At 56.0% G+C, this 24,740-nt stretch overlaps 11 protein-coding genes across 11 annotated transcripts; 5 read left to right on the top strand and 6 right to left on the bottom strand.

The window, feature by feature from the left end:
• Positions 1-163: 163 nt before the first annotated feature.
• MAM_00616 (uncharacterized protein) lies at positions 164-1,247 on the top strand (the record flags this gene model as incomplete). The annotated part of the gene is made up of 2 exons (XM_040819415.1): positions 164-271; positions 381-1,247. 2 exons carry the CDS (start codon positions 164-166, stop codon positions 1,245-1,247), a joined length of 975 nt encoding a protein of 324 aa, XP_040682680.1.
• A 790-nt stretch (positions 1,248-2,037) lies between these two features.
• On the bottom strand, positions 2,038-2,967 carry MAM_00615 (uncharacterized protein; the record flags this gene model as incomplete). Its single annotated transcript, XM_040819414.1, has 2 exons — positions 2,038-2,591; positions 2,664-2,967. 2 exons carry the CDS (start codon positions 2,965-2,967, stop codon positions 2,038-2,040), a joined length of 858 nt encoding a protein of 285 aa, XP_040682679.1.
• Positions 2,968-4,004: 1,037 nt separating this feature from the next.
• MAM_00614 (60S ribosomal protein L13) lies at positions 4,005-5,321 on the top strand (the record flags this gene model as incomplete). The annotated part of the gene is made up of 4 exons (XM_040819413.1): positions 4,005-4,085; positions 4,285-4,482; positions 4,532-4,690; positions 4,926-5,321. The coding sequence occupies 4 exons, from the start codon at positions 4,005-4,007 to the stop codon at positions 5,319-5,321; spliced, it is 834 nt and encodes a 277-aa protein (XP_040682678.1).
• Positions 5,322-5,704: 383 nt separating this feature from the next.
• On the bottom strand, positions 5,705-7,892 carry MAM_00613 (Armadillo-type fold protein; the record flags this gene model as incomplete). The annotated part of the gene is made up of 3 exons (XM_040819412.1): positions 5,705-7,281; positions 7,340-7,591; positions 7,682-7,892. 3 exons carry the CDS (start codon positions 7,890-7,892, stop codon positions 5,705-5,707), a joined length of 2,040 nt encoding a protein of 679 aa, XP_040682677.1.
• Positions 7,893-8,154: 262 nt separating this feature from the next.
• Positions 8,155-9,019, top strand: MAM_00612 (mitochondrial import inner membrane translocase subunit TIM16; the record flags this gene model as incomplete). Its single annotated transcript, XM_040819411.1, has 2 exons — positions 8,155-8,323; positions 8,364-9,019. 2 exons carry the CDS (start codon positions 8,155-8,157, stop codon positions 9,017-9,019), a joined length of 825 nt encoding a protein of 274 aa, XP_040682676.1.
• A 761-nt stretch (positions 9,020-9,780) lies between these two features.
• On the bottom strand, positions 9,781-12,101 carry MAM_00611 (Biotin--acetyl-CoA-carboxylase ligase; the record flags this gene model as incomplete). The annotated part of the gene is made up of 5 exons (XM_040819410.1): positions 9,781-10,271; positions 10,341-10,612; positions 10,716-11,249; positions 11,346-11,979; positions 12,065-12,101. 5 exons carry the CDS (start codon positions 12,099-12,101, stop codon positions 9,781-9,783), a joined length of 1,968 nt encoding a protein of 655 aa, XP_040682675.1.
• Positions 12,102-13,265: 1,164 nt separating this feature from the next.
• MAM_00610 (mitochondrial genome maintenance protein MGM101) lies at positions 13,266-14,174 on the top strand (the record flags this gene model as incomplete). Its single annotated transcript, XM_040819409.1, has 2 exons — positions 13,266-13,822; positions 13,904-14,174. The coding sequence occupies 2 exons, from the start codon at positions 13,266-13,268 to the stop codon at positions 14,172-14,174; spliced, it is 828 nt and encodes a 275-aa protein (XP_040682674.1).
• Positions 14,175-14,556: 382 nt separating this feature from the next.
• On the bottom strand, positions 14,557-15,870 carry MAM_00609 (pathogenicity protein; the record flags this gene model as incomplete). The annotated part of the gene is made up of 3 exons (XM_040819408.1): positions 14,557-15,451; positions 15,536-15,775; positions 15,842-15,870. 3 exons carry the CDS (start codon positions 15,868-15,870, stop codon positions 14,557-14,559), a joined length of 1,164 nt encoding a protein of 387 aa, XP_040682673.1.
• Positions 15,871-16,704: 834 nt separating this feature from the next.
• MAM_00608 (uncharacterized protein) lies at positions 16,705-17,158 on the bottom strand (the record flags this gene model as incomplete). The annotated part of the gene is made up of 2 exons (XM_040819407.1): positions 16,705-16,864; positions 16,938-17,158. 2 exons carry the CDS (start codon positions 17,156-17,158, stop codon positions 16,705-16,707), a joined length of 381 nt encoding a protein of 126 aa, XP_040682672.1.
• Positions 17,159-17,715: 557 nt separating this feature from the next.
• Positions 17,716-19,008, bottom strand: MAM_00607 (Methionine synthase, vitamin-B12 independent; the record flags this gene model as incomplete). The annotated part of the gene is made up of 2 exons (XM_040819406.1): positions 17,716-18,128; positions 18,237-19,008. The coding sequence occupies 2 exons, from the start codon at positions 19,006-19,008 to the stop codon at positions 17,716-17,718; spliced, it is 1,185 nt and encodes a 394-aa protein (XP_040682671.1).
• A 2,599-nt stretch (positions 19,009-21,607) lies between these two features.
• MAM_00606 (Carbohydrate-binding WSC) lies at positions 21,608-22,917 on the top strand (the record flags this gene model as incomplete). Its single annotated transcript, XM_040819405.1, has 2 exons — positions 21,608-21,861; positions 21,945-22,917. The coding sequence occupies 2 exons, from the start codon at positions 21,608-21,610 to the stop codon at positions 22,915-22,917; spliced, it is 1,227 nt and encodes a 408-aa protein (XP_040682670.1).
• Between the last annotated feature and the right edge of the window lie 1,823 nt (positions 22,918-24,740).

Here is a 24,740-nt window from a genome sequence, read left to right as displayed (position 1 = left end):
TCAAGTTGCTTACTGTCTGTCGGCCTCGCCAACTACCAAGCTGGCTTTCACTTTGCCATCGATAGCATTTCGCAACCATCAGCACCTCGACCGACACCCGGCATCCTCATCCCCCGTGACAGCCCGAGCTTGCATGCGATTCATCTGGTAGACGCCAGCGGACATGTTTGCTACACAACGCTATCTGGAGGCTGTTGACGCCGGAAGAAAGCGCTTCAGAGACGACGAGGAAATAGCCAATGCCGCTGCTGGCTTCGGGGAACACAGAAATGTACGACTTGTCCAGGTTGCCTTCTTTGCCTTGCCTTGCCTTGCCTTGCCTTGCCTGTGCCTAGAAAAGAAAAAGACCAAGACATCGTTTGCTGCTAACGACTTCGTAGAAACGCATCCAGTCGCTACCGCTTCGGGCACCCCCTCGACCAGCACAGCACAGCCCGTCCCCAAGTGTTGTGCCACTCAATGCGAGCTCTTCTTCTGCTGGTCCTCGCCCTCACCTCGAGCCCTTCCAGCCTCCGTCTGGTCAAGATGCCCTCCTGCAACAAGATGCCGAGATGGACATGATGGACACGACAATCTCGCCACCTCTGGATCAAGATGGAGTCGCACAACCCCCCGCCCTACTACTCGGTCGTTCAACGGCTCGAATGCCCACGCCCATCCAACCACATTTTGCGGCACAAGTGAGGGGACAGCACAGTGGATGGGCTGCTGATTTGCGAGCCCAGACGACCCCAAATGGAGTTGCGAATCTCGGCCATCATGTCATGGGCATCTCACAGGAGCAGTCAGTGTCGCGAGCAATGACGAGAGGGCCAGACTGGCAGACTCTGCAAAACCACAGACGGCCACCTTCACCCATATCGGAAATGAGCGACCCCAGTATGCAAGATGGCAGTGATATCCCAACATGCGTCATGATGGATAGTGAGGACCACCTTGGTCAACAGAGCCAGCTCAGTCCAGTCCACGGCGCAATGTCTGGACACCCATCACCATTGCACGCCATGGAGCACCCAAATGCCATGATTGATTCTGATTCTCATCACCTCCTGCTACACGGCGAATCCGATATCGATCTTTCGACTCCGTCTCCAACTCGCAAAGGGCATCAGCGCAGTAAGCACACGGTTAACAGCTGGACGTGGCAGCCTGGCATGAAGAAGAGTTTCAGCATAGGATACCGATCGGACTGTGAGAAATGCAGGCTCAAAGTCCCAGGTCATTTTAATCACATTGTGATCTCATAGGGGAGTGAGCACAGGATGGTGGCGCGACTTAATGCGTTGAGAAGCTTACTACACACTGGATCATAGTGACAGTCTTGTCGACTCACAGCATCGAAATGTTGTTGGACTGAGTTGCCAATATCACTAGGGAGGACTGCATCATAAGAACAACCTGTTTTGGGGGCTGGATGGCGCCGAACATCATTTGGGTTAGGATTATACACACTGGGTTGAGCAATATGATCAACCTAGCCTGGAATCCGGCAGCACACGATGATGAAGTGGTTCCTCGCACACTAGCATTTGTCCCCGTCTTTTTCTTTTTACACAACTAGCGATTGGACGAGGTTCAGTATTTTTACCATGACACGACTAAGCGAGTTTTCCTTTGCAACTTTGACACAAAATCTATGGGCGCACTGGCTACGAACTACTGGCTATCACCATCGGGCATATTGCAAAAATGTCTATCATTATAACGTGGCTTGAATGCAACTCCTGCGAGGCGCATTGCACAGCACAGTGTGTACTGCTAGCAAGAATGAATTGCTTGATGAAGACGTCTCGTGAGTAAGTGTTCATACAAGGCGTGAAAGAACTCAAGTCTTGTGAAAATGCTCTCGTCTTTAGAACAAGGTTCATATTCAGATAGTCGGGATATGAATCCCTCTGTTATTACATACATTAACGACTCCCGACGCCAATCTAATGCTCAACCAATCCACACAGATATGATACATTTTTTGTTTCCGCCTCCTCCCTATGCCTCGCTAGATCACAGAAATGATTGTGCCTATGCCGCGCCGTCCGTCTACCAAGGCCACCAGCCACGCTTTCCTGTCTTTTGCTCCGAGTTGCGAATATCCAGGCCCAGTTGGTCCAAACTACCGCCTTTGAGTTGATTCTGTTTTTCTGTCTCCCAGACGTCCTTGGCCTTGGCCTCAATCGCCTGCACTACACCATCCCCGGCGGCCAACGGCGTAGAAGCCCCAGACGGCGTCTCTTGAGCTGCGGTTGACCCACCAAAGAGGCCAGACAGGACGCCGAGCACGCCCTTTCCTTCCTTGTGCCCATCGGCAGCATCCCTAGAAAACGTCGGCTTTACGTGTTCTTCGAAATGCGTACGGTGCTCCGCCGGTGCCAGCAGGGGCGGCAGCTTGACGCCAGTTTCTCGGGCTTCGCGATTAGCCTCTTCCACGAGGAGGATCTGCTCATCGGTTGCGGTCCCCTTGAGGTACGCTATGCGCGCGGCGGCGAGGGAGTCGGCCTCGAGCTTCTTCTGGGCTTCGACCCATTCTGCGCGGCGGGCGCGGTTGTACTGGAGCATGTCCCAGACGGAGTAGACGCTTACGACACCGGCGACGGCTGCGAAAAAAGAAGAATTAATATCCGAATTGCAATGCAATGCCGCAACATAAGGAGCGTAACGCGACGTACCCGTAAAGACGACGATGCCGCCGACGGTCCATCGATGTGCTACATCCAAGAACCTTCTTGAGGCGTCGATGACCCGGTCTGTCCTGCTGACCTGCGCCTTCTGCGCGGCGATGTGTGCCTGCCTCAGTCGCCGGACACGCTGCTCGGGAGTCTCGCCGGGAAGCCGGAGCGAAGGCTTTGGCGTCGCGGGGGGGGCTCGTCCCCCGGCTGCACCTGCACTGGCCGACTTGGATGTGGCGTGAGGCATGGTTGATGTGAAGCGCGTTGCGTCCTTGACGCTTCGAGGTCCTATCCTGGACGCCATGTCGGGCTTACGGGACGGGGCGGGAGTCTGTGTTGCTGTACACTTGAGCGCACGGAAGAAGTTGTCGAGACTTTGGTTGGGGGGACGGTCGAGAGAGGACGGCCTGAGGGGGTCTCGTCGTCGTGAGATTTTTCGACCGTAGCAAGCTGGGTAGTGTAGTGATTTTAGCGTCTTGTGATTGGGCGGGAAAATTTCGGACTGGGCATCTCCAGCTGCGAAGAGGATGTGATTTACCCAGGACTGATTCAATGTCCAATGCAATGCATCAGTCGATGGAGTTGATGGGAGTGATGACACGATCCTTTGTTGATGGTTGCCGAGATGGGGGCATTTTTTTGAAAAATACGATTGGCTTCTACAGTTTGGCGGTGATGGAAGGTGAGGTGCTTGCATGACACGGAATGACTAGTACTCCATACACTTTAGGCACAAGGCGAGGGCTCATCGGGGACGGAGGATAATACAGAATTTCACTTGCATTTTTACCGTGGCTTGAATGGAAGACAAACCTTGAGCCCGACAATGTTTGTTCTAGACGCGCTTGTCTTTCGAATGGCTCTCCATTTCACCCTGCTCAGTACTGTGTGAGGCGAGGTGTCAAAATCCGATGCATTAGCTTCCTACGTCGGAACCGGTGGTGTAAATGCAAGCCTTTGGGCGGTTAGATCAATCTTCTGTCGCTCCCTGCTACACACCAAGCAACAGACACACAAGACACACGCTACAGGAATCAGATGCACCGTCTTCTTCATGACACCGCTCGAGGCAGCGTTCACAATGAAAACGAGATAAATCAAAAATTACGCCCCCCATGGCCCCGAAGGACAATGGAGCAAGCAACGACTCCGCGCTGTGCAATGCAGGCCTTCCATACTGAATTCCCCGAATCTTGAGCTGGGGAATTCGGAACAAGGTAAGTATGAAGAGGAAAGAAAGAAAGGTTGAAAGAGAGGCAGAGCAGGCGAGATTATATACCTGTTTTCTGGTGCCTGGGGCAGCAACTTCTGTCCAGCCTTAGTCATCCTCCGCGCCGGGAGATGTTCCGCCCACACGTGACCCACGCACACATTTGCGCCAATTCTCGCTTCCTTGCGCTGGAAGAGGGCACACCCCACCCGGTACGTAGCTTTCGTAGGGCACGAAAACCCTTTGGACAATTTGTCGAGCCTCCATCTCCGAAATTCCAACGCCCATTGACCATCGACAACCGGAGCGAGTTTGATCGCAAGCAGGCACAATGGTACAAATACCCCGTCGAATAAAGGCATTTGCACGGTTTGAGTCATCATTGCTGACGAGAATTCTTTTCCTCCCCAGGCGATCAAGCACAACCAGAAGCTTGTCAACAACCGTGAGCAACCAACCCACCCCGTTCAATCGAGGAGACGACCATGGCAGCGACGACGTCGGACTGACATGTTTTCCAATAGACTTCCGCAAGGACTGGCAGCGACGGGTTCGCACCCACTTCGACCAGGTATGCGATCTCGAGATCGACCCAAGAATGAGATGGCGGTAATGAGTGAGATTGTGCTGTTGATGTTGACTCTTGATTCTTCAACAGCCCGGAAAGAAGGCCTCGCGTCGTGTTGCTCGCCAGGCCAAGGCTGCTGCTCTGGCCCCTCGCCCCGTCGACAAGCTGCGTCCCATCGTTCGATGCCCTACAATCAAGTACAACCGCAAGGTCCGCGCCGGCCGGGGTTTCACCCTGACTGAGCTCAAGGTACGATTCTCTCACTCGACCAGACGCAACCCCAAGTCCCGATTTGGCGTCGCGAAATCTTGGTCCCCCCGCCCCTCCTATCTCTCCCCTTTTTCTGGGACGAATAGAGACTCAGAACTCGTTGGAGTCTGGGACGCGGGTTGAGCTGAAGAAGTTTTTTTTTTTTTTTTTTTTTTTTGGGGGGGGGGGGCATCTGTGCATCTGGTGTTCTAACTCTTTTTTTTTTCCGTCTCAGGAAGCTGGTATCGCCCGACCTTTGGCGCGCACCATCGGTATCGCCGTCGACCACCGTCGCCAGAACCTCTCCGAGGAGAGCATGGCCATCAACGTGGCCCGTCTCAAGGCCTACAGGGAGCGCCTGATCTTGCTGCCACGCAAGTCCAACGCCCCGAAGAAGGGCGACACCAAGACGGACCTCTCCAAGGTCGAAAAGGCCGCTACCATCTCATCCGTCCTGCCCATCGCCCCCGCCAACATTGCCGTCAAGGAGATCAAGAAGAGCGAGATGCCCAAGCCCATCGACGGTGGCGCCTACACTGCTCTGCGCATGGCCCGAAGCAACAAGCGATACCAGGGTGCTCGTGAGAAGCGTGCAAGGGATAAGGCCGAGGCTGAGACTGCTAAGAAATAAACTAGCAAAGAAAGGGTACTGGTGTTTGAGGGTTTTTGCTCTTTGCGTCTCTTGGGAAGTGGCTACGTCGGCTAGAGAGTCTGAGGGAGTCGTGGCCCCCGATTCATGGTGGAGAGATACTTATAGGTCCAGGTCGAAAAATATTATCGCATGCATGAATGATCACCAGCTTGCTCTGCCTTGTATGAAATAGCCAGTGGAAAGTGTTTGTGCGAAACATGTCGAGTTTTGCGAGCCACAAGTGACGTGGCACGGCAGCGAGGTCCATTCCGCACAAATTCTTACATTCTTCTATTAAAAAAAAAAAAACCGTCCTTCAACCTTTGTGTACGACAGCTGCCGGCCCACTGGCTTTGAACAGGCCTTTCTGATTCACAAATGATTCAGGCAAAAGGTGCTTTGGTTCTATCTGCGACAAGAAGCTGGGTTCCGTCCCGGACCAGGCTTTGCAACAAAGCAAGTTTCTCTGGTGCCAACTCGCTCTTGGAAATCTTCAACAGCGCGGTGCATAGGAACAGCGCGTTTTCCCTATCTGCTCTTGCCATGCCTTCCTTTTGCTTCGGGTCAGCCTGCTGGGGTTCCAGCTGCAACTCACTTGGCGCGCATGTCACGTCTGGGTTGGACGCCGAATGCTCGGGCTCGACACCAGCCGCAGCATCGGCATCTCGGTTGTTTTGCGGCTTTTGGCCCGTGATTGTTTCAACCAGGACGCTCTCTGCTGCCTTGTCGTCCAAGACGGATAGCACGACCCTCGCACCACTCTCAGACCGAGACATTAGGGCAAAGACAAACCAAGCTTCGGAGCGCAGAGATGGCCATTTATCTTGAGTTGTGAGAAATCTCAACGATTTTTCGACGTGGTGGTCTTTGTAGAAGTTCCTCCTTTTGCTCTCATCGCTGTCGTCGGTGGCGCCTGGATTCTCAACCACTTCGGACACGGGTGGAGGGGAGTGAAGGATCCGGCAGATGGATGCCACGCATCTGGCCGCTTCAAGCTTGGTTGGTTCCGCGTCTGAGCGTCCAAACAGAGATATTAGGTCATTTGCGCTGGATGCTTGACGGACAGGACCATCTGTGGGATTGGCGTCCGTGACGGCACAGATCTGGTCAAAGTTGGTAGGGCAGTTGAGTAAGAGCAGGCGCGTGAGAGAGGCTGCTGCGAATTGGATCTGAGGTAATGTGTCGAGGGAGTATATTCTCGGGACACATTGGGGGCGCAGTAGACCTCTTAGCTGTGGCTTGTTCGCTTTGGGAATTGCCAGGTTTCTGAGGAACGAGCAGGCTGCGTGGAGGAGTTGAGTGTCGGTGACAGCCGAGCTGGATAAGAGGCTGACGAGGGGCTCATGCGCTTTGTACGTGTCTACCAAGGCAATTGAGATGTTGTCAGAACGAGACAGGTTACCCAAGGCCAGGCAGCCAGCAGATTGCAACGAGGGATTGTCCCCCCGGATCCAGGCCAGGAAGGATTGCGGCACAGGGTCCGACAACGACGACAACGGGTACGCCGCTGCAAAGGCGTCGTTGCCAGAAACGTCTGCCAGGGTCGTGAGCAGGGAAATCCGTAGTTGCTTCAGTTGCGAGACGGTGTCTGGGTCGTCGATGCTGTCGACATTGAAAGCAACATGAGCGTGGTAGAAGACATCCATGAACAACCTCATTCGCACTTCCGACACCAAGCTTGACTGAAAATCTTCATTGGCCAGGTAGGCTACGGCCACTGTTACAATGGCAACGAAGTCGTCGGCGTCTTCCTTGGCCTTTGGCTGAGTGGCCAATTTGAGGAGAACCTCTACCGTGGACGGATCGGCGACGGCGCACTCTCCCTCCTGCGACACTAGCAGAGCCAATATTTTGCAGATATACGGCACGAATGGCGAATATTTGGAGATGTGTGGCAGAGACAAAAGGTCGACGAGCTGTTTGCTGAGGCAGGACTTTGAAGCCAGGGCCTGGGCAGGTTCTGGACGGCTTTAGCACAGGTCCTCTTGCGTGAAGTCGGCGCCAGAAGAGCTCCTTACCGTAGTCCACCAGGATGTTGTAAATGACTGGGATGTTGAACGGTATCATGTTTTCATCCTCCACGTGCTTGGTGATGGACAATAGTCGATTTTGCTGCACCACCCGAGCTCGATTCTCATCGGTATCAGCGCAAGAGTTTCCTGTCAAGCGAAGAGAGTGTATATGAAGCTTTGGTCTCGGGGCCCCCTCAGCCAAGACGCCGAGGAAGAAGTCGAGGATTCCAGAGTCTCCATATGGGAGACGCCATGCCACTATATGTCGGTGAGCTCGGATTCAAAGAACCAGCCCAACTCTCCCTCTCGATCCCGTCAACAACACGTGACAGCTATTTCGCAACTCACCATCTCGGCTTCCGTCCCCAAGCTTCTCTGCCACCAAATCCAGCAGCTCAGATTTAGTTGACCAAGCATCTTTGCATGTGGCCAGAACTTTGGAGAGCAGCTCCGTCCGCCTGAGCCGGATATCAGACTGTCTCGATGGGCCGTCGAGTTCTTCTTGATTATCATCACTGCCGTACTCTTGGAGAATGGCGGCAACTTCCTGGGGTGTCATGGTGCTGTATCTATGTGGCCTTTAGACCAGCCTTTGTGAGCAAGTCGGAGCGAGCGGCCCGAGATCCACGAACCGGTATCGTGGACTCGATGAAAGGACAAAAAAAGAAAGAAAAATAAATAAAAATAAATAAATAAAATTTTTTATTTAAATTTAGGTCATTAAGCTCTACTTTCATTTTTTTTTCCTTCTTCTTTTTACCCAATATCAATCTCCTCCTTGCCTGCTTTGGGCAGATTGGTCCAGGCAAGGTCATGCAACCATGGTTGTCGCCCTCGAATCTCCCGAATCCGCCGAATTCGCCCGGCAAAATACCGGCCAAGTTCTTCCGACGACAGGAGCCATTATTGGCTGGCAAGGCCAGGCCAGCCGCGGTGGGGAAAAAAATACAGGCAGCCTCGCGACGCTGAGCCTCCAACTTCTACAACCAGGTTTGTGCCAGACCAGGGACATTTTCCCCCTCCGCAACAGGCAGCCCATTGATCAGTTCTCCGCCGGGCCACCCCATCGCCATCGCCAGTGACTACAACCAAACTTGTCGGCCTCCTCACGATGGTACGGGATCCCGCTTTGCTCTCTCCCCCGTCTCGCTCCAGGAGGGCATGGCTTCCGAGCCGGAGCCCTGCTTCGATGCGCCTCCTCAGCAACGGCCCAGCCGCCGGCCAGCCGCTTCTGGGAACCAAGACACTGACGAGAACGAGTTACAGGCGCACCGATTCGTCGTCACCGCCTTTCTGACAGGCTCCCGGATTCTCGGCCGGTCCTTCATGGCGGCCTACAAGCAGGCTCAGGCCGCGTCGCAATACCAGCGCGCGCAGGCCAAGGCCGGCGGCGGCGCATCGGCCCGGGCCTCCCTGGCGTCCGGCATGACGCTGGACGAAGCCTGCAAAATCCTCAACGTCAAGCCCCCGGCCGGCGGCCAGGCAAACGTCGAGGAAGTCCTGGAGCGGTACAAGCGGCTGTTCGACGCGAACGACCCCCAAAAGGGTGGCAGCTTCTACCTGCAGAGCAAGATTGTCCGGGCAAAGGAGCGCTTCGAGCGCGAACTGGGGCCGATACGAGAAAAGGCAGAGCACGAGGCCGAAGTCAAGGAGGGCTGGAAGCCAAAGGTCTACAAGGACAAATAAGCGATACCCAAACGCGCCATTGTGGAAATACTTTCTCGGCCCGAGTCCATGTGTCGGATCACAGTCCGTCTGTCAGCTGGTCACTTGTTGTTGTTGTTATCAAGGGCGTCAAGAGATTGTTTTTCGACAAGCGGGACACTTTCGACATCATCTGAACAATCACATTCCGGGGGCGCGAGAACAAAGAAAAGTAAATCGATAATCGAAGTCAGCAAATCGCCATGACGCGACGAGGCGCAAGTGCCGCGCAAACGAGGCCATGCTTCCTGCGGGGATGAGGTTTTGATTTCGTCGGCTTCCATTTGTATACGTATACATCTTCACTCAACTGCGGCATGGCACGGCGTTTTTTTTTTTTTCTGGGTGGTACATCTAGAGGTTTGAGACGGGAAAAATGGCCGCCGGGGACCGACTTTAGACGAGAGGGGGGGGATGATGCCTTGAGCTTAACATACTTGTATTATAGGACACCTACATTCGGCGTTGAGCCATGGCTGCGTCTCATGTACATGAGTGATTGTAATGTAGCAATTTGTACGATGCGCATGGTGTGCCGGACCACGAGCGGCCCTGAATCCTGGTCGGCAAGTGAGTTGCTTGCGTCACAGTGATGGCACGGAAGAAGTGTAGAGGCCGGTGCCAGTGGTTAGATGGCAGCTACGTGACGGCGAACATGGCAGCGCCGTGACGTGACCGACATTCGGACAAGTTTTCCCCATCTTTATGGATGGGAGACTTTTTTAATAAATTCCACAGGTACCCTACAGCTTCCTCCTTACCAGGCCCTTCCAGAAATCAAAGCTATTCTCATCGCTCTGCAATGTCCATATCTTGCCCGTCCCGCGTCCCTCCGCATCCGTCTCCTCCACCTTCAACATGCCCCAGTCCGTCGTGATGCCCAGCACTCGGGCCTTCACACCGCCCTCTGCCTCCAAGGAAATAGCCTGTCCCGTGTGCAGCCAGTGCCGGTAGTACCTTCGCTCCAGAGCTTGAGAAAAGCCTTGCCGGCGGAACTGTGCGTGGATGGACTCGAGACGAGTGAGTATTCTCGCCAGCAAGGATTCCAGACGGAGAGGACGCGCATTGGCGGGCAAGAGATCGGAGACGGATGCGGTGGGACGAGGGTTGAGGGCGTTGATGCCGACACCGAGAACGACCTGGTACGAGCCATCGCAGTAGCCGCATTGGGAGAGAATGCCGCCGATTTTGACGTAGCTTTTTGACGACGCTGGCTTTGTGGGGTCGAGGGCGTCTTTGTGTGTGTTGCCCGTCAGCACGGTATGCATCACGGGGTGACGTGTTTGGGGGCAGGCGGACTTACAGATGTCGTTGGGCCATTTGAGCTTGATGGGGAGATTCTCGTAGCCAGCGCCGTAGGACTGGATAGCCTCCACGACGGCAACAGCGGCTATGTACTGGATGAATACTACCGGTCGGGAAGCGGCCAGGTGGACAGGGTGATTTATGATTGTCGAGAACATGAGGCCTCCGGGGGGCGCGACCCAGACGTTGGTTCCCCGACCACGAGCGGCGACTTGTGTTGCTGCGGAGAATGTGAATCCCGTGGGGAGCTTGGATATCAACTTGGGGTTCCTGTTGGGAAAGCGTCAGCATGTGCGTTCCGGCAGAAAGAGCTTCGCTCGGGCTGACGTGCTTTTCTAGCAAGGAGTTGGTGCTTGTGACGACATCTCCGTACATCAACACGCTGCCCCAATCCTCTGCGCCGGGCTCCGTCATACGAAATGTCCGAAGACTCGAGTAGTAAAGCTCGTGGCTGAAGCGAGGAGTCATGTCCGTTGTTGGCAGCGCTTCTTCGTGAGCAATGACGCGCTTTGTCAAGGTGGTGTAATCAACAATCCCGGACTCGCGTGGAGGATGCTCGTCGGCCGCATCGAGGGATTGCCGCAGGTCCTCTAGAGTGAGTCGGTCGTGGTCGGTCTGGATACAAAACCTGTCCGTTTCGCCTGTTATGAACTCTTGCCCGTCCTCTTTCTCAATGACTTCGGCCCAGGCACATAGCAGCTCCGAGACTCGGGAGTTGTCCATGGCAGATAGGTGGATGGTGGAGAGAGCGGGCGCTTGTGCGTTCTCGGCACTCAGCTCGAGCCCAAGTTTCTCGAGACAGGCTTTTAGAAAGCTGAGTCTTTTGTCGTCATCTTCTTGGAGCTTGTCGATGAGGTCGTCGTACCCCGGGATGGTAGGTTGCGGGGAGAGATTCGCAGGAGCAAATCTATCAGTTGTGAGCCTCGACACGTTTCTGCTGCTGTTTCTTGTGTTTTCTTCTTATTTCTTGTCCTCCTCGACTTCACACCTGGCGCGCACTTACTCGGGATGCGGTCCGGACAGCAGAGCCTTGCCGTCTCCAACGTGACACAGCACCACGGCAGCGTTGCCACGGCCGCCATCCACATCCAAGTCTTGGACGTAGGAAGCTAGAACTTCCACGCTGCGGCCCTCGGCTTCGCCCACGTCGACAAACACGCCGCCCCCGTTGTAGTAAGAGGCGAATGTCTCGGGCAGAGGGCGCTTGAACGCGCCCGTGGCGACCGTCAGGACGGCAGCGCGCGCACCCCTCTCGCTGTGATACTCGAATCCCCTGAACGCGCCTCCCCGACAGGTGCCGGGGTAGAAACCCAATTCCCTGCTTCCAACAAGTTCCAGCGGCTTGTTGCCCACCTCAAACTCGCATCTGCTGCTCCCGTAGTACCCGCCGGCGCAGAGGCCCAGATAGGCACCGCCGCGGCGGACGAACTCGCCGATGCGGCGGTTTCCTTGACCATTGAGCACCCTGCAGTAGCCCAGATCTGCGCCGCCGGGAATCACGAGAAGTGCGCAAGAGGGCGCCCATGGTTCGTTGAGAATGACCGTCTCTGAGACGGGGATGACGGCATAGTTGGGCAAAAGAAGGCGCTGCAGTGAGTGCATGCACTGCCGGACCGATTCAGAAGTGGTGCCTGTGCCTGTAGATTTTCCAAGACGAGAGAAAAAAGAAGAAGAAAAGGTCAGAAGCTCGTTGTCACGGAGGTGAGAAGCGTGGCTGCGTACCGGAGTAGACGAGGACGTTGAGCGGCCTGGGAGTCATGATGCCTCAGGATGTCACATGTCTGTCTGGCTTAGGAGGTGTCGACGGAGCGTCGCGGCCGTGGAAATGGCGACAGTTTTCCCCCTTGTCAACCAGATTGCTCGACGCTCCAGGGTACGCAATGGGGTCACGGCCACAGTCGCCGGGTCAGTCGACAATGGCGCGGGACCAAGGGAAACGTTTGTCGGCGACGGAGCGCGTGGAGGATGATGAGCCGGACGAGTGGTGAGTCGTTGGGTCGTTTTTTCATTTTTTTGGTCCTGCAGCTCTGATGCTGAGCCGCGACGCACGAACGCTCACACGGTTGTGACGCAGGGACAAGAGAATATTCAGCACTGGGTGTGCAGGTAGGCAGTCTTTTTTCTGTCTTCTGCCTTTTTTTTTTTTTTCCTTTTCTTCCCTACCCATGTCATGTCATGCACTCGTCTCTTTTTACTCTCTTTTTATTCTACTTTGACTTTTTTTTCCTTTCCCCTCCCCATTGTCTAGCGTCGGCAAAGCGGAGACGCCCTCGTTTGTCGTTGGGCGTGTGGGCTGACGGACCTGTTCCGTGCAGATGAGAACATGAAGATGACCGATTGCTACTTTGAGAAGAAGGACTGGAGGGCCTGCGCCGCAGAGGTGAGCTTGGATGGCACCACTTTGCTTGCCGAGAGTCGCTGACCATGGACGATGCCGCGCGCTCTCAGATGGAGGAATTCAAGCAGTGCTGGAAGCGACATGGGAACGACGAACGCACACTGAGCAAAGGTGCGTGACGCGGACGCCAGTCTTTGTTCGCAAGGGACTTGTTTTACTTTTTCAACAAGAATTGAAATAGAAAAATCCATGTAGACGAATAAAAGAGTCGAATGATGGTACAGTAATAATAACCACAGCAATAGTAGTACAAAATCACATGTATCATTCGTTGCCAGACCAGACCAGACCCTTTTCGATTGCTCGTGTGGGGCTCGCCATCCCAAAATTCATCCCGGCCAAAGGCTCTCTCTGTCCCATTCCATACCTCCAACCTCCAACCTCCAACCTCCAACCTCCACCTGCCTCAATTCAACTCCTCCGCCCCCGTGCGCAGCCGCCCAGCCCGGCTCCCGCCCGTCGCGCCCGTCGCCAACCCCATTGCATGCTCCAGCGCTCCGGAAACCAAAAGCCGCGTGACAAATCATGATGCTCTCCAGACGAGCTGCCTCGGCGGCCACGCGAGCCCTCTCCCCGCGCGCGTCCTCGCCCGCCCTCGCCGCCCAGTTCTATGCCACGGCCGCCGCAGCCGCCGCCGCAGCCGCACCCGAGGCTCCGGCATCCCCGAAATTCGCCGCCAAGCCCAGGGTCGTCGCCAGATCCCCCCTCGGCGCCATCAAGGCCACCCCCCCCCCTCCCGAGGCGAGACCGACGCAGGAACCCCAAACCATCGCCTGCCAGCCCGAAGGGTCGCGCCCGCCGGTCGACGCCGCGGGCATCCCCGTGGTAGACTGGGCAAACAGCTTCCACGGGATATCATCCCAGCCCGTCACGCGGGAGCAGTTCAAGGCGCTCATGGCGCCGCTCGCCATCAAGGACATCGAGGTCAAGCCCGACGGCGTCATCTACCTCCCCGAGATCAAGTACAGGCGGCGATTGAACGAGGCCTTCGGCCCCATGGGCTGGGGCATGATCCCCAAGGGGGACGCCGTCGTCGGCAACTCCATCGTCACGAGGGAGTATGCGCTCATCGTCGACGGCCGGTGAGTCGTCGCCCACCTTGCCCGTGGGCAGTTTGCCCGGAAGACTGCTGACCGGCCCTGTTCTGCTTTCCCGAGTCGCAGCTTCGTCTCGCAGGCCCAGGGTGAAAACGCCTACTTCTCGCCCGACCAGCTCCCCTCGTCCGTCGAGGGGTGCAAGTCAAACGCCCTCATGCGCTGCTGCAAGGACCTCGGCATCGGCTCCGAGCTCTGGGATCCCCATTTCCTCCGCTGGTTCAAGAAGACGCACATGGAGCAGGCGTGGGTCGAGCACGCGACGACCAAGAAGAAGAAGGCGTTTTGGTTCAGAAAGGGCGAGGTGCACGTTTCGTATCCCTATAGCCTGACCAAGTAAAGAAGAGGGACACTGAAGAAAGGGCAGATGCACAGCCGCATCATCATGCAAGGACCTGCGTGTCCTCCAAGAATCAGAATCCAGCGCCGAGGTGGATGGACCGAGGCGGCTGTGCGTGTTTGTACGATAGAGCAGGAAATACTCCATTAGGTGTGGCGTCTTTCTACGCAATGCATAAGCGACGGAGTTTTGCAGTGGTTTTTTCAAAAACGTCCGGCAAGTCATCTTCTTACGGACAGATTCAAGCCAGGTTTGGTTGAGAGAGGCTGCGGCACGTCGCCACCGGATATATTACGGGGCGAGTCGGGCCCAGGGAGTGATCGAGCCTCAAAAGCACATCTAAACTCCAGAAAGCACTGGTTTCCAGACGACATGTCCCAAGCTACACGCGACGTCTCTGGTATTCTTTGGGTCCCCCCGGACCGGGGCTCGCTTCTCCAGCGCCCCCCCAGCCCCATGGCATCCAAGAACTTCCTGCCGACCCGGACGGGACGTTGCGCCGACGAACAGTCACCTCATCTTCCGCCCCGCTCTCCGCCTCGACCTTCTCAAAGTCGGTCTCGCTGCGGCTCTTGCTCAAGGCGCTCGACATGCCAAGTCCACTGGGCGGTCGGTGAGTCATCTGGTCGTCGTCCATGTCGCGCGTACCGCTTGGCGCAAAGCTTCCCGGTGGCACGGTGCGCGAGGTTCCAGCGCCATCGCTCTGAATCTGCTGTGCCTCGCGATCCAGGGCGCTCAACACAATATTGAGGCGCTCACGCTGGGCAGCAATAAAGGTCATCTTCTCGGCCGAGCCTCGCACGTGTGGAGGAATCAGAGTCCCCGAATCAGTCATGCTTGTGCCAGACGGACCACTGGGGTTGCCGGCAAATCCGCCCGCCTGGGAGGCAGCCGAGACTGCGCTCGCCAGCAAATTGTAGAACTCGTTGCCGGTGTTGGCGGTGCCGGCCCATCTTGTCCTCGGGACACTAAAGCGAGCAAGTAGCGACTGCGTATAGCCCTGCGGTCCGGCCGGTGATTGGGACGGCGCGGGTTCAGGCTCGGAGGCGGGGAGGTTCAGGACGTTGGTTTTGAGGTACTCGATGACGCGGCGGAGATAGGTCATGCCGGTGGCTTTCAGGCGCTTGTGGGCGCTGGCGATGAACTCGTCTATGCTGGTTTCATTATTTGCAAGAAAGGGGTGGACATGTTCCTCGTAGAGAAGGCGGGCGCCCTGGGTTTGGGGGAGAATAAGATAGAGGAAGAACAGCAAGCGAAAATAGCCGTAGAATGGTATCCTACGGTGCAAAGGTCTGTAAGTTGACTTGTCTCCCTATCTGACGGCTGTTGATGCGACGAGACGCCGGGCTGGGGGTACGCACCAGAAGAGGATGAAGGATAGCCACGACTCAACCAGCAAGCAGATGCTGAAAACGACCCAGTACATGAGCCATGGTGTCAACTGAGCGGGATCTGATGTCTTGAGCGCCTTGTACGAGGCGAATATCGGAAAGAGGAAGGAGGCGACGGAGCTGTTGCGAGGGACGACGGGGTCAGCACGCGATGCCTGGCGTCGCATGTGCGAGAGGAGCACGAGCGCTGGTGGTTTTGCCAGCGGAGGCCTGTGACGACATGGCGGCGGGGCAAAAGCTGGGAAAAGCTGAGGCGCGCGTCTGGCTGGTACTCACGATAAGAGCATGGCAAAGAGGTCGAACATGGTTGTGGTTTGTCGTCGAGGCCGGTGGCCCCGGAGCTCTGGATGAAGACGAAAGGCTCGCTGGGTGTCGGCGGGCGGAAGGCGGGCGGAAGGCGGACGGGAGGGTAAAAGTACGGATGGGTATGGCTGTGAACGACAAAGAGTGAGCGACGAATGGACAACAATAGGATGAGTAGGCAAGGCTCGGCTTGCTGGGCGTGCATGGTGAGGGGAAAGTTCGAGATTGACTGACGGACCAGGCAGACTATGATGATGATCAGTTGCACGTTGGGGGAGGTCACGAGTGGTCACGAGTCGTGCTTGGGCGGTGCTTGGGCGGCGCTAGGTGCTGACACCGCTGGGCATGGCCGGAATTAGAAGGCATCAGGCGCTGCCCGTTGACGGCGGCTTGGTGGAGCCGGCGCTGAGACGGCCGGCGCCTGGGGTTCTGGGCTTCTGGGCCTCTGGTCCGGTGCCAGGCAGACCAGGCAGGCCAGACCCTGGACCTCCGCCATCGTCATCGTCGTCGTGTCATTGCTGGTCGCATGTCCGGATCTGCACCCGTGACATCCGGGGGTCTCGGACCTGTGCTGGCCAAGTGTGAAGAGGCGACATCTCGTGTGACTGACGCTCCAGAGCCGCGTTTCTGGAAACAGTCCAGTTCCTTGCCGGTGCCTGGGGGAGAGACTCGACGGATCCTGAGAATCATTCGCAATGGATTCATTCAAGTCCGTGGCCATCGAAAACGCCACGGCAGCATTGATCCAAGCCCCTTGTTTGTAACACTCTCTATTGTTCTCCTTCCATCCAAGCCCTCCGAGCACCCTCTGTGCCGTATCGTAAAACACGGGACACTCAACCAATAAACCCTCGCAACTGGGCCTCGTCCATAATCCCACTCTCGTCCAACCGAGCCGTCTCGACAATCTCCCCATGAACACGCTCGTACTTGGCCAGCGTGGGTACGCCATTGACGTTCCAATTCTTTCTAAACACATTCTCTGGACTCCTCCACCTGAGCGAGACCCAACTGTCAGTGCGTCTTCCGGGGAAAAAAAAAGTTGCACCCCCCAGACAGGAGAACGTACTCTGGCCTTTGGCCAACTTCAACCACAGACACCGTTGGTGCATTCTCCCCGCCAAACGCGGCCTGGATGTGTGGCCACGAAGCCCGAACGTCGGGGCACCACGGCTGCTTGGTCTCGGGGTCTTCCGAGGAGATGAAAATGACGAACGCTTTTGAGGCGGCATCGGGCAGTCGGAGCTGCTTCGCAGAGGCCGGAACAACAAAGTTTCTTGAAATGGGCATTTTGTTTTTGTTCAGGACCAGATCAAGGCTTGAAATTGTACAAACAAGAGCTGAGATTTGAATCCGACGTGGTGGAAAAAAAAAAAAACCCCCAAGTCAACGGAACATGGATGAAACGTCTCCCCAGTGCTTCTTTCCCCACATCCGAGGGCAAGCAAATCGTTTCCATGCTTCGTCGGCTCTGCGGGGTCGCGCGTTTGCTGCACGTCGTCCTCGTTTTGTTTTGCTCGACCCTCATCTTGTGCCTCCCATTCGAGCCGTCGCTGGTCGAAAAGAGATGGAGAAGCCTGTCACTTTGCCAGATTGTTTCAGGATCGATGCGAGTGCAACTGCTTCGTCGCCTTCCAGTGCTTCTGGGCTGGGCTCGCTACACTTGCCACACCGTCACAGCAGCATTCAAGAGAAATATGAAGGGTATCCCGTTTCCATTTTTGTTCTGGGCTGTTGTGACTGTACGTAGAAAGAAAGGATCCGTCTTGAAAAAAAGGAAGCCTCGGCGGCTGGACACAAAAGGCAGACGGCAGGTACACAACAACCTCCCGGAGGGAGAGCAATCCCTAAGGCCACAGTTCTTGCGCAACATCAGCAACCAGCTTGAGCTTGTCAAACATTTTCTCTTCCGTCATGCCATCCGCGCCGGCAGCGACGCTCGCAAACCCGCACTGCGGACTAATTCCAATGTCGGCCATGACTTCGTCCACGCGCCGACCCTGTCCGCGGGCAATCGTCTCGGCGGCCTGCAGCACCTTGCCCTTGATGGTTTCTGCGTCCTCCAACCGGGCATCTTTCGTCGTCACTACTCCGAGCACGACGTTTTTGCCCCGGGGCAGGAACCGGAGCGGTTCAAACCCTCCGGAGCGCGCGTCGTCGTACTCCAGGAAGAAGGTGTCGTAGTCCAGCATCGTGAAGAATTTTTGAGCAATTTTCTCGTACGACCCTTCGCTGAAGTGCATCGATTTGGCAAAGTTCCCTATACGTCCTTCTTATTAGCTGTGGCACTGTTGAGGAACTGCCAACCCATGTGTATGTGTATTGTATTTGCCATGCACAGGATGGAAATGCATGTATGGCGCCTCACCTCTGCACACGTGAAGCCCAACGTGCATATCCGCAGGTCGGTCTGCAATGCAGTCATTGTGCGCCTTGAGGTACAGGTCAAACAGGCGATCCGGATCATCTCCCTCGGCTCTCAGGGACTCGACCATGTCATCAGAGCAGAAGTAGGCAAGCGTCGGGTCGTCAATCTGCAGATTCCGCAGACCCGCGTCATACAATGTCTTGATCTCCTGCCTGTAGGCCTTTGCCAGGTCGGCAAAGAAGTCGTCGTCGTCGGCATAGACGCTCCTGTCGTACGACTTGCCCGGGGCCAGTCGGAGGTGGAAATAGCACGGCGGCGGCATGGTGAATTTGCACTCGCTCCACAGCTCCTCGGGGACCGAGTCGCGAAGGAGCTTCCAGTTTTCGAGGTACGGACTGGTGTCGTAGGTGATTTTACCCTCGCACACGGCGGCCATCATGTACGGGCGGCCGGCCTTCTTGAGGGCGGCGACGGGCGGCGCGGACGGTCGAGCGAGCTCCCATGGCACGGGGCTGACCTCTCGAAACCCTCCCAGCTTCTCGAAAAACCCGGAGAAGTAATACTTGCGGTCGAATTCGCCGGATGACAGGGCTCGGACTCCGTGGGCGCGTTGCTTCTCAACAATGCTGGCGATTGCGTCTCGTTGGCCCTGGCGAAGTTGGGCGGGCGTGACGGCGCCTGCGTCGGCTTGCTCTTGAAGGCTTGAGAGCGCCGACGGCCGTATGAGCGAGCCAATGTGGTCCGCATGGAATGGTAGCTTGTGGCCGGTCATGGTGATGCTGCCTGGCAACAGGAGGGCGGGTTTGAAGTCGAAGTTGTTGCGAAGAGCCGAGACTCGAATGTGTGCGTGAGCCGCTCCGTCTGATTCTGATGGTATGCGGAGTGCTTTGTAGCAATACTGTCGTATCGAAGACCTTGGCAGACAAGTCCATCCTTTCCCCCGGTTAGCAGGAGTCGGATCACCCCCTCGGCCGTTCAGGCCATCATGACATCAGCAAGGTTGCAGCCCACGGCAACATTGCCATCGCGTGCCGCGGGCAGGCCATACTGCTCCTTTGGATGGACCTCGGGAAAGAAGCATCAGCATCAGCAGCAGCATCTGCATCTGCATCTGCATCAGCGTCTGCGTTGGCCTTGGCGTCAGCCAAAGTCTTCATTCTGCTCAATCTGCCGCGCTGGCTCCTGCCTCCAAGGAGACTAAGCAACCCGAATCGAGGCAAAAGGAACAGAACCCTCACGTGCTCTGCGATTTTTTATCTTATTTTATTTTATTATTCTACTTTTTTTCCCTCGACGACGTCCATGGTGCCAGATCGCTCCACTCCAACCTGTCTCTTCTTGGCCAGATTGCGAGACTCCTGTTCCCTTGACATCGTGGGGAGCCACGCAGTATGTCGAACGCGTACCATCCATACCGGAGCAGTGTCTGCAGCGGTTTCAGTTTGATTACATGGTTTCACTGTACGGGGAGGTATGTATGGAGTTATTTTCGGAAGTTGGAGTTCAGCCTGCTAATTTCAGCGAGTATCATCGTTGTCGAGCATCGGAGATCTGGTCTTGGTTGAATGCATTTACAAAGCAACTGGATACGGCGAACGAATTAGGTGTACGTACCAGATTACGGTATTCACTGACAGCTCCCTGTCGCAAGTCGAGGGCATTTTCCGTCTCGTGTCGTCGTATTCGATGCGGTGCTACACATGAGGTGCCAAGAACCATTGTAACAATCAAAACATCCCAGTGGCGCCATTGTCGATTCAACCTGACCAACAGAAGCCTCCATTAGATAGTATTCACGAAATGGAAACCCCGCCGATTTCATCTACGAATTCACGTCTCGAGCAGTTGGGGTCGGTAGCTTCTCTTGGATATTCCGGACACCTACCCTATACGGACCCACGATGTCGTTTTCGAGAAGACGACAGTTCTTGCTTGCCCACCCCGGTCTTCTCCCTCTCTCCGCCACACGAACGGCCACTTGTCTCACCCCCCGCACCGTGTCAGCGACGGCACGTCGGCAGCGAGAGCAGCATCCCGCTGCTGTTGACTGTTGACTAAAACCAACCCCCACCCCCCGGGCTCTTGAAGATGCCTCCCTCTCTGGACCGACCCAGCCTATTGTCCAGCAAACGATCCTCAACTACCGCAAATGCGCGTCCATTGACCAGTCGTGCCATCCTGAAGAGCCTCGACTGCCGCAGCCAAAGCCAAAGCCGTCTCGCGGCGACCAGACGCCCAGTCGTGTTCTGTATGGAGCAATGCCGATGTCGCTGTCAAACAGGTTACTGGAACGCGCCATAATGTCAAGATGAGACAGAGCCTAGCAGGAGTCGTCGAAATAGGGAACAAGGGTTTATCAGGGCGCCGATGCTCAACAGAAGATCAAGGGATGGCCCCCTCTGCTCGCCTACACGCGCATCATTGGCTCGCTAGTGTTCGCACACGCACGCGGCGAGCAGACGAGCCAAGTCGAATCCCAGCGACTCCCACTCCTCCTAGGACCACGCCGTAAAGGATGGCCATGAGTTGGAGCCGAGGCCTCGAGAAGCAGGTGTACATGTGCCAAGCATGTCGGCAAAGGTCACGCATGGCCATGTCCTATTCGAAAGCTGCGCGAGAAAAGGAGCCCAGGACGATCCCACCTACTATGCGTGGTGCCATGATCCGGGCGCCTACCCGACTGCTCAAGCGCAGAATTTGACGCATAAGCTTCGCGGCCTATCCCGATGGTCCGGATCGACAGTGCCAGAAATTGATACCCTGCGCCTGTTTCGTGTTCGCGCGAGCATCTGACCGAGAGGTGTGGCGGGTTCGGTACAAACGCGTCTGGCTCTTGTGCTGGATGGACGCAGGTTGGAATTTGAGCCGGTTTCAGGCCCAGCAGTCAGTATGCACCAAATTGACATGCTGGTAGTCATAGGGGTTTCGCTTCCGGAGCCCTTTTGACTCGTGTGCTGGCCTTCATGCTACGCGAACCTGGGGGGTTCTTTGGCGGTCATTACGATTTAAGACAGCGCACCCAATGGGATGCCCCGAAGCAGCAACACCAGCATTCTTGTCATGAGGCACAGCTCACGACGTTCGGCTTCGGTATGCGCGCGACGGGCAATTGAAGCACATGCTACATTCTCGGGTCGGGCGGCGACGCTGGGAGTGCTACAGATACTATGGTTCAAGACGCGTCTGGATGATTCCGAGTCCTCGCCCGTGCTTATAAACGGCGCAGAATCTCCCCGGGGAAGCTGCAGTCTCTTCTTCCTCCATCGTTATCACTACCAAGCCTCGATTTCATTCACTAACAGTCTCCCACTTCCCGAGAGCTTATTCATTCTTTTTGTTCGCCTGTCTTTCTCTTGTCTCTTATCGTCGCCATGCGCTACTCACTCCTCGCCCTCGGTGCAGGCAGCATGGCCGTGGCCATGTTCACTAACACGACGGACAGCCCAGCTGCTGACAAGGCTGTTGCCAACACTATGCCCCCGGCTGTTGGAGATTACGAGCTTTTTGGATGCGCTCTCGCCGACGAGGGCATCAAAAGCCTTTCCAAGGTCGCATCTACCAAAGACATGGACGTCGATTTTTGCGGCGCCAGTTGCCAGTCCAAGTTCATGGCTGTCAGTGGAAAGTGAGTAACCGCTGATGACATCAGTTTCCTAGCCAGTCAAACGCCGAACAAAGAGAGACCTTGGGCTAATCGAGACACACCAGTGACTGCTTCTGCGGTGAGACAGCAGACACCGCGCAGAAGGTCGACGCGGCCATGTGCAACAGCCCCTGCCCGGGCAACCAGGCTCAGTCATGCGGCGGCAACGGCGGCAACACACGTCGCGATGCCGTCGCTGCCGCTCCCGCTCCCATGAAGGCCGTCTCCATGTACGTGCGTGCGAAAGCTGGCGAGGCCGGTGGTCCCATCACCCGGACTGTCACTCGCGTCGACGTTGCTACCATCACCAAATGCCACCCGACTGTCACCAACTGCCCAGCCAGCAAGGCTACGCAAGTCGTGACCCAGGTCGTCGACGCCTGCCCCCGTCAACCCCAGGCGATTGAGTGGCACAAGAAGAAGATTATCTGCTACGGCGGCCACTGCGCCCACGAGGTCCCTTGCGAGTGCCAGAAGCAGCGCGTCGTCTGCGACGGCGCCAAGTGCCATTCTGAATATTCCCACAGCAAGGAATGGAGCAGCCTTGTCGTTTGCAAGGGCGACGACTGCAAGTGGTCCACGTCCGACGATAACCGCTGGTACGAGGAGAAGATTGTCTGCTACGGCGGCAAGTGCGCCTGGGAGAAGTGCCACAGCGACGAGTGCCACAAGAAGCTCGTCTGCAGGGGCGACGAGTGCAAGCACGAGAAGTGCTCCGGCGACGAATGCCACAAGAAGTTCATCTGCGACCACAAGGGAGATCACTGCAAGCCCGCTGCCCCGTGCAGTGGACAATGCCCCAAGCCGCCTCCTCCGTGCCACGACAAGTGCGCCAAGCAGCCTCCCCCTCCCTGCCACGGCGAGAGCTGCAAGGCCGTCCCCTGCAGCGGCCACAACTGCGCGAAGCCAGTCCATCCTACTGCCACTGGCAGCATCTACCCTCACCATGTTCCCACGAGCCCTCCCATTGTTGGTGGCGCCGGCAGCATGGTTGCCAATGTCATTGGTGTGGCTGCCGGCCTCCTCTTCATCCTGTAAACGCATAGGAGAACCGACATTCATCGAGTTCGATTCTTCTGCAGTGGAGACGCGGACGCTGTGGCGCATTTAAGTTTGGGATACGTTTCTTTTTTCTTTACTTTCCTTTTTTTCCTTTTGGGTCGGCTTCACACTCAGGAGTTGTCGGTGTTTCACGTTGAACGCACGAGAGGTTGGGTATCGAAATGTCCGCCTCTGGACTCGCTCCAGGAGGAAATCTCTGTCAAATTAAAACATTATGTAGCCAACAGAAAGAGAATCTCACCATACACCACATCATCTACTCCATCGGGACCTTTTGACGTGCGAACTGTTTTGTTACATTGGCCAGAAACCCAGTATCTGGACTATATCAACCATACAATCAGCTAGTAGTTACTAGGCTTGGTGGATGAGTAGCGGGCACAATGAATCACATAAGTTGTGCGTCGGAGATCACAACGCCGCAACATGGGACGCCGTTCGTTCGACAGTGGTATGAAGGGGAAAGGGGTGTGTGACTCAGCCAGAAGTCTAGCCTACATGTGTTATCGGGCGTTCCTGGCCGCCTTTTGCCTCGTCGTACTACCGAATGGACGCCATTTGGCCGTGACCACACTGAAAAAGGCAGCTCATGTGACAGACGCGAGAAATTAGGGCCATGGAGGAGGGACAATGCTTCGGCTCTCTGCAAACTGCTTTCGCCGCAGCACGCTCGAGAGTTACCTTGACTGTGGCCGAAGCGGTCTTGCGGTGGTCACGAAGCTCGTCCCCGGCTTTCTCTGTACATGCGCGTAGTTGGCCAGTGCTATTTATCATAAGCCCCGCAGGTCCATTTACACGCTCCAGATGCATTGAATATTGAATCGTACTTGCGTGCAGTTCATTGTCCAGGATGTTGGGACCATGCTTGCACAAGGAGAGGCGTAAGCGAGCGAGACACTGTGGAATGACCAAAGACGGGACAAGGACAGGCCAACACCGATGCCAGCTTGATGGCTCATCGATGTAATACCGATTTGATGACGGGGACCTGGGCTAAGAAGCCAGGTTGCACGACACCAAAGGCCCAATAATGGCGCCTGGCGATCTGTACATGCATGTTGATAAAATGCAATTGGTGCAGGCCCGTATATTTGAGTCCTAGTTTTGAGCTCACTAAGCTTGCGGATAAGCATGCGGGGACTTGACAAATCGACTGTCATCTGTCTCATCTTCAGTGTGCCGGACAGCCCAGCCCAACCAAGAGACCACCGGGCGGCGGCAAGGCGGTCTGAGTGCGTATCGATGGATCGTGTGGGATTTCCGAGGAAAACAGCCCATGAAGATCGATCGAACTTTCGGGGAAATCTGGCGACAAAGAGGACAATGTGGTGTGGTGGTAGGAGAGCGAGTTGTGGTTGTGGTTGACCCGAGGGTTTGGGTCGGCGGACGTATGGCTTGTAGTCCAATTTCTGCCGGAATGTTACCTGTGTGATACCAAATCTATCATTCCCCACGTGTAGCTTTACCATCGTGCCCTTTCGTGTGGAGGCAACGAGAATTTGCCTGGGCACCCTCCATGTACGGCCCGGAAATGGCGGCGTCGAGCGATTTGAGGGTGGGCAAGGCAACTGCTTATTGCCTCCCCTCCCTCCCGAAGCTCCCACTGTGACGGAACGACTTGTCCGACCAAGGACCATGGACCATGGAACCAAAAGACCTTCACCTCCCGACAGATAGTTGACTGGGGCTCCCAATGGTAGGCAAGAAATGCCGGACCGGACGGCGGGTTGATGCATGACAGGGAACAGGCCTGACCCAGCAGACCCGACATGCACGTCTGTCTACTGGGACTAGCTAGC

Source organism: Metarhizium album (genome assembly GCF_000804445.1).
Source record: "Metarhizium album ARSEF 1941 chromosome Unknown scaffold_1, whole genome shotgun sequence".
NCBI lineage: Eukaryota > Fungi > Ascomycota > Sordariomycetes > Hypocreales > Clavicipitaceae > Metarhizium > Metarhizium album.
This window is presented reverse-complemented; position numbering and strand designations above follow the sequence as displayed.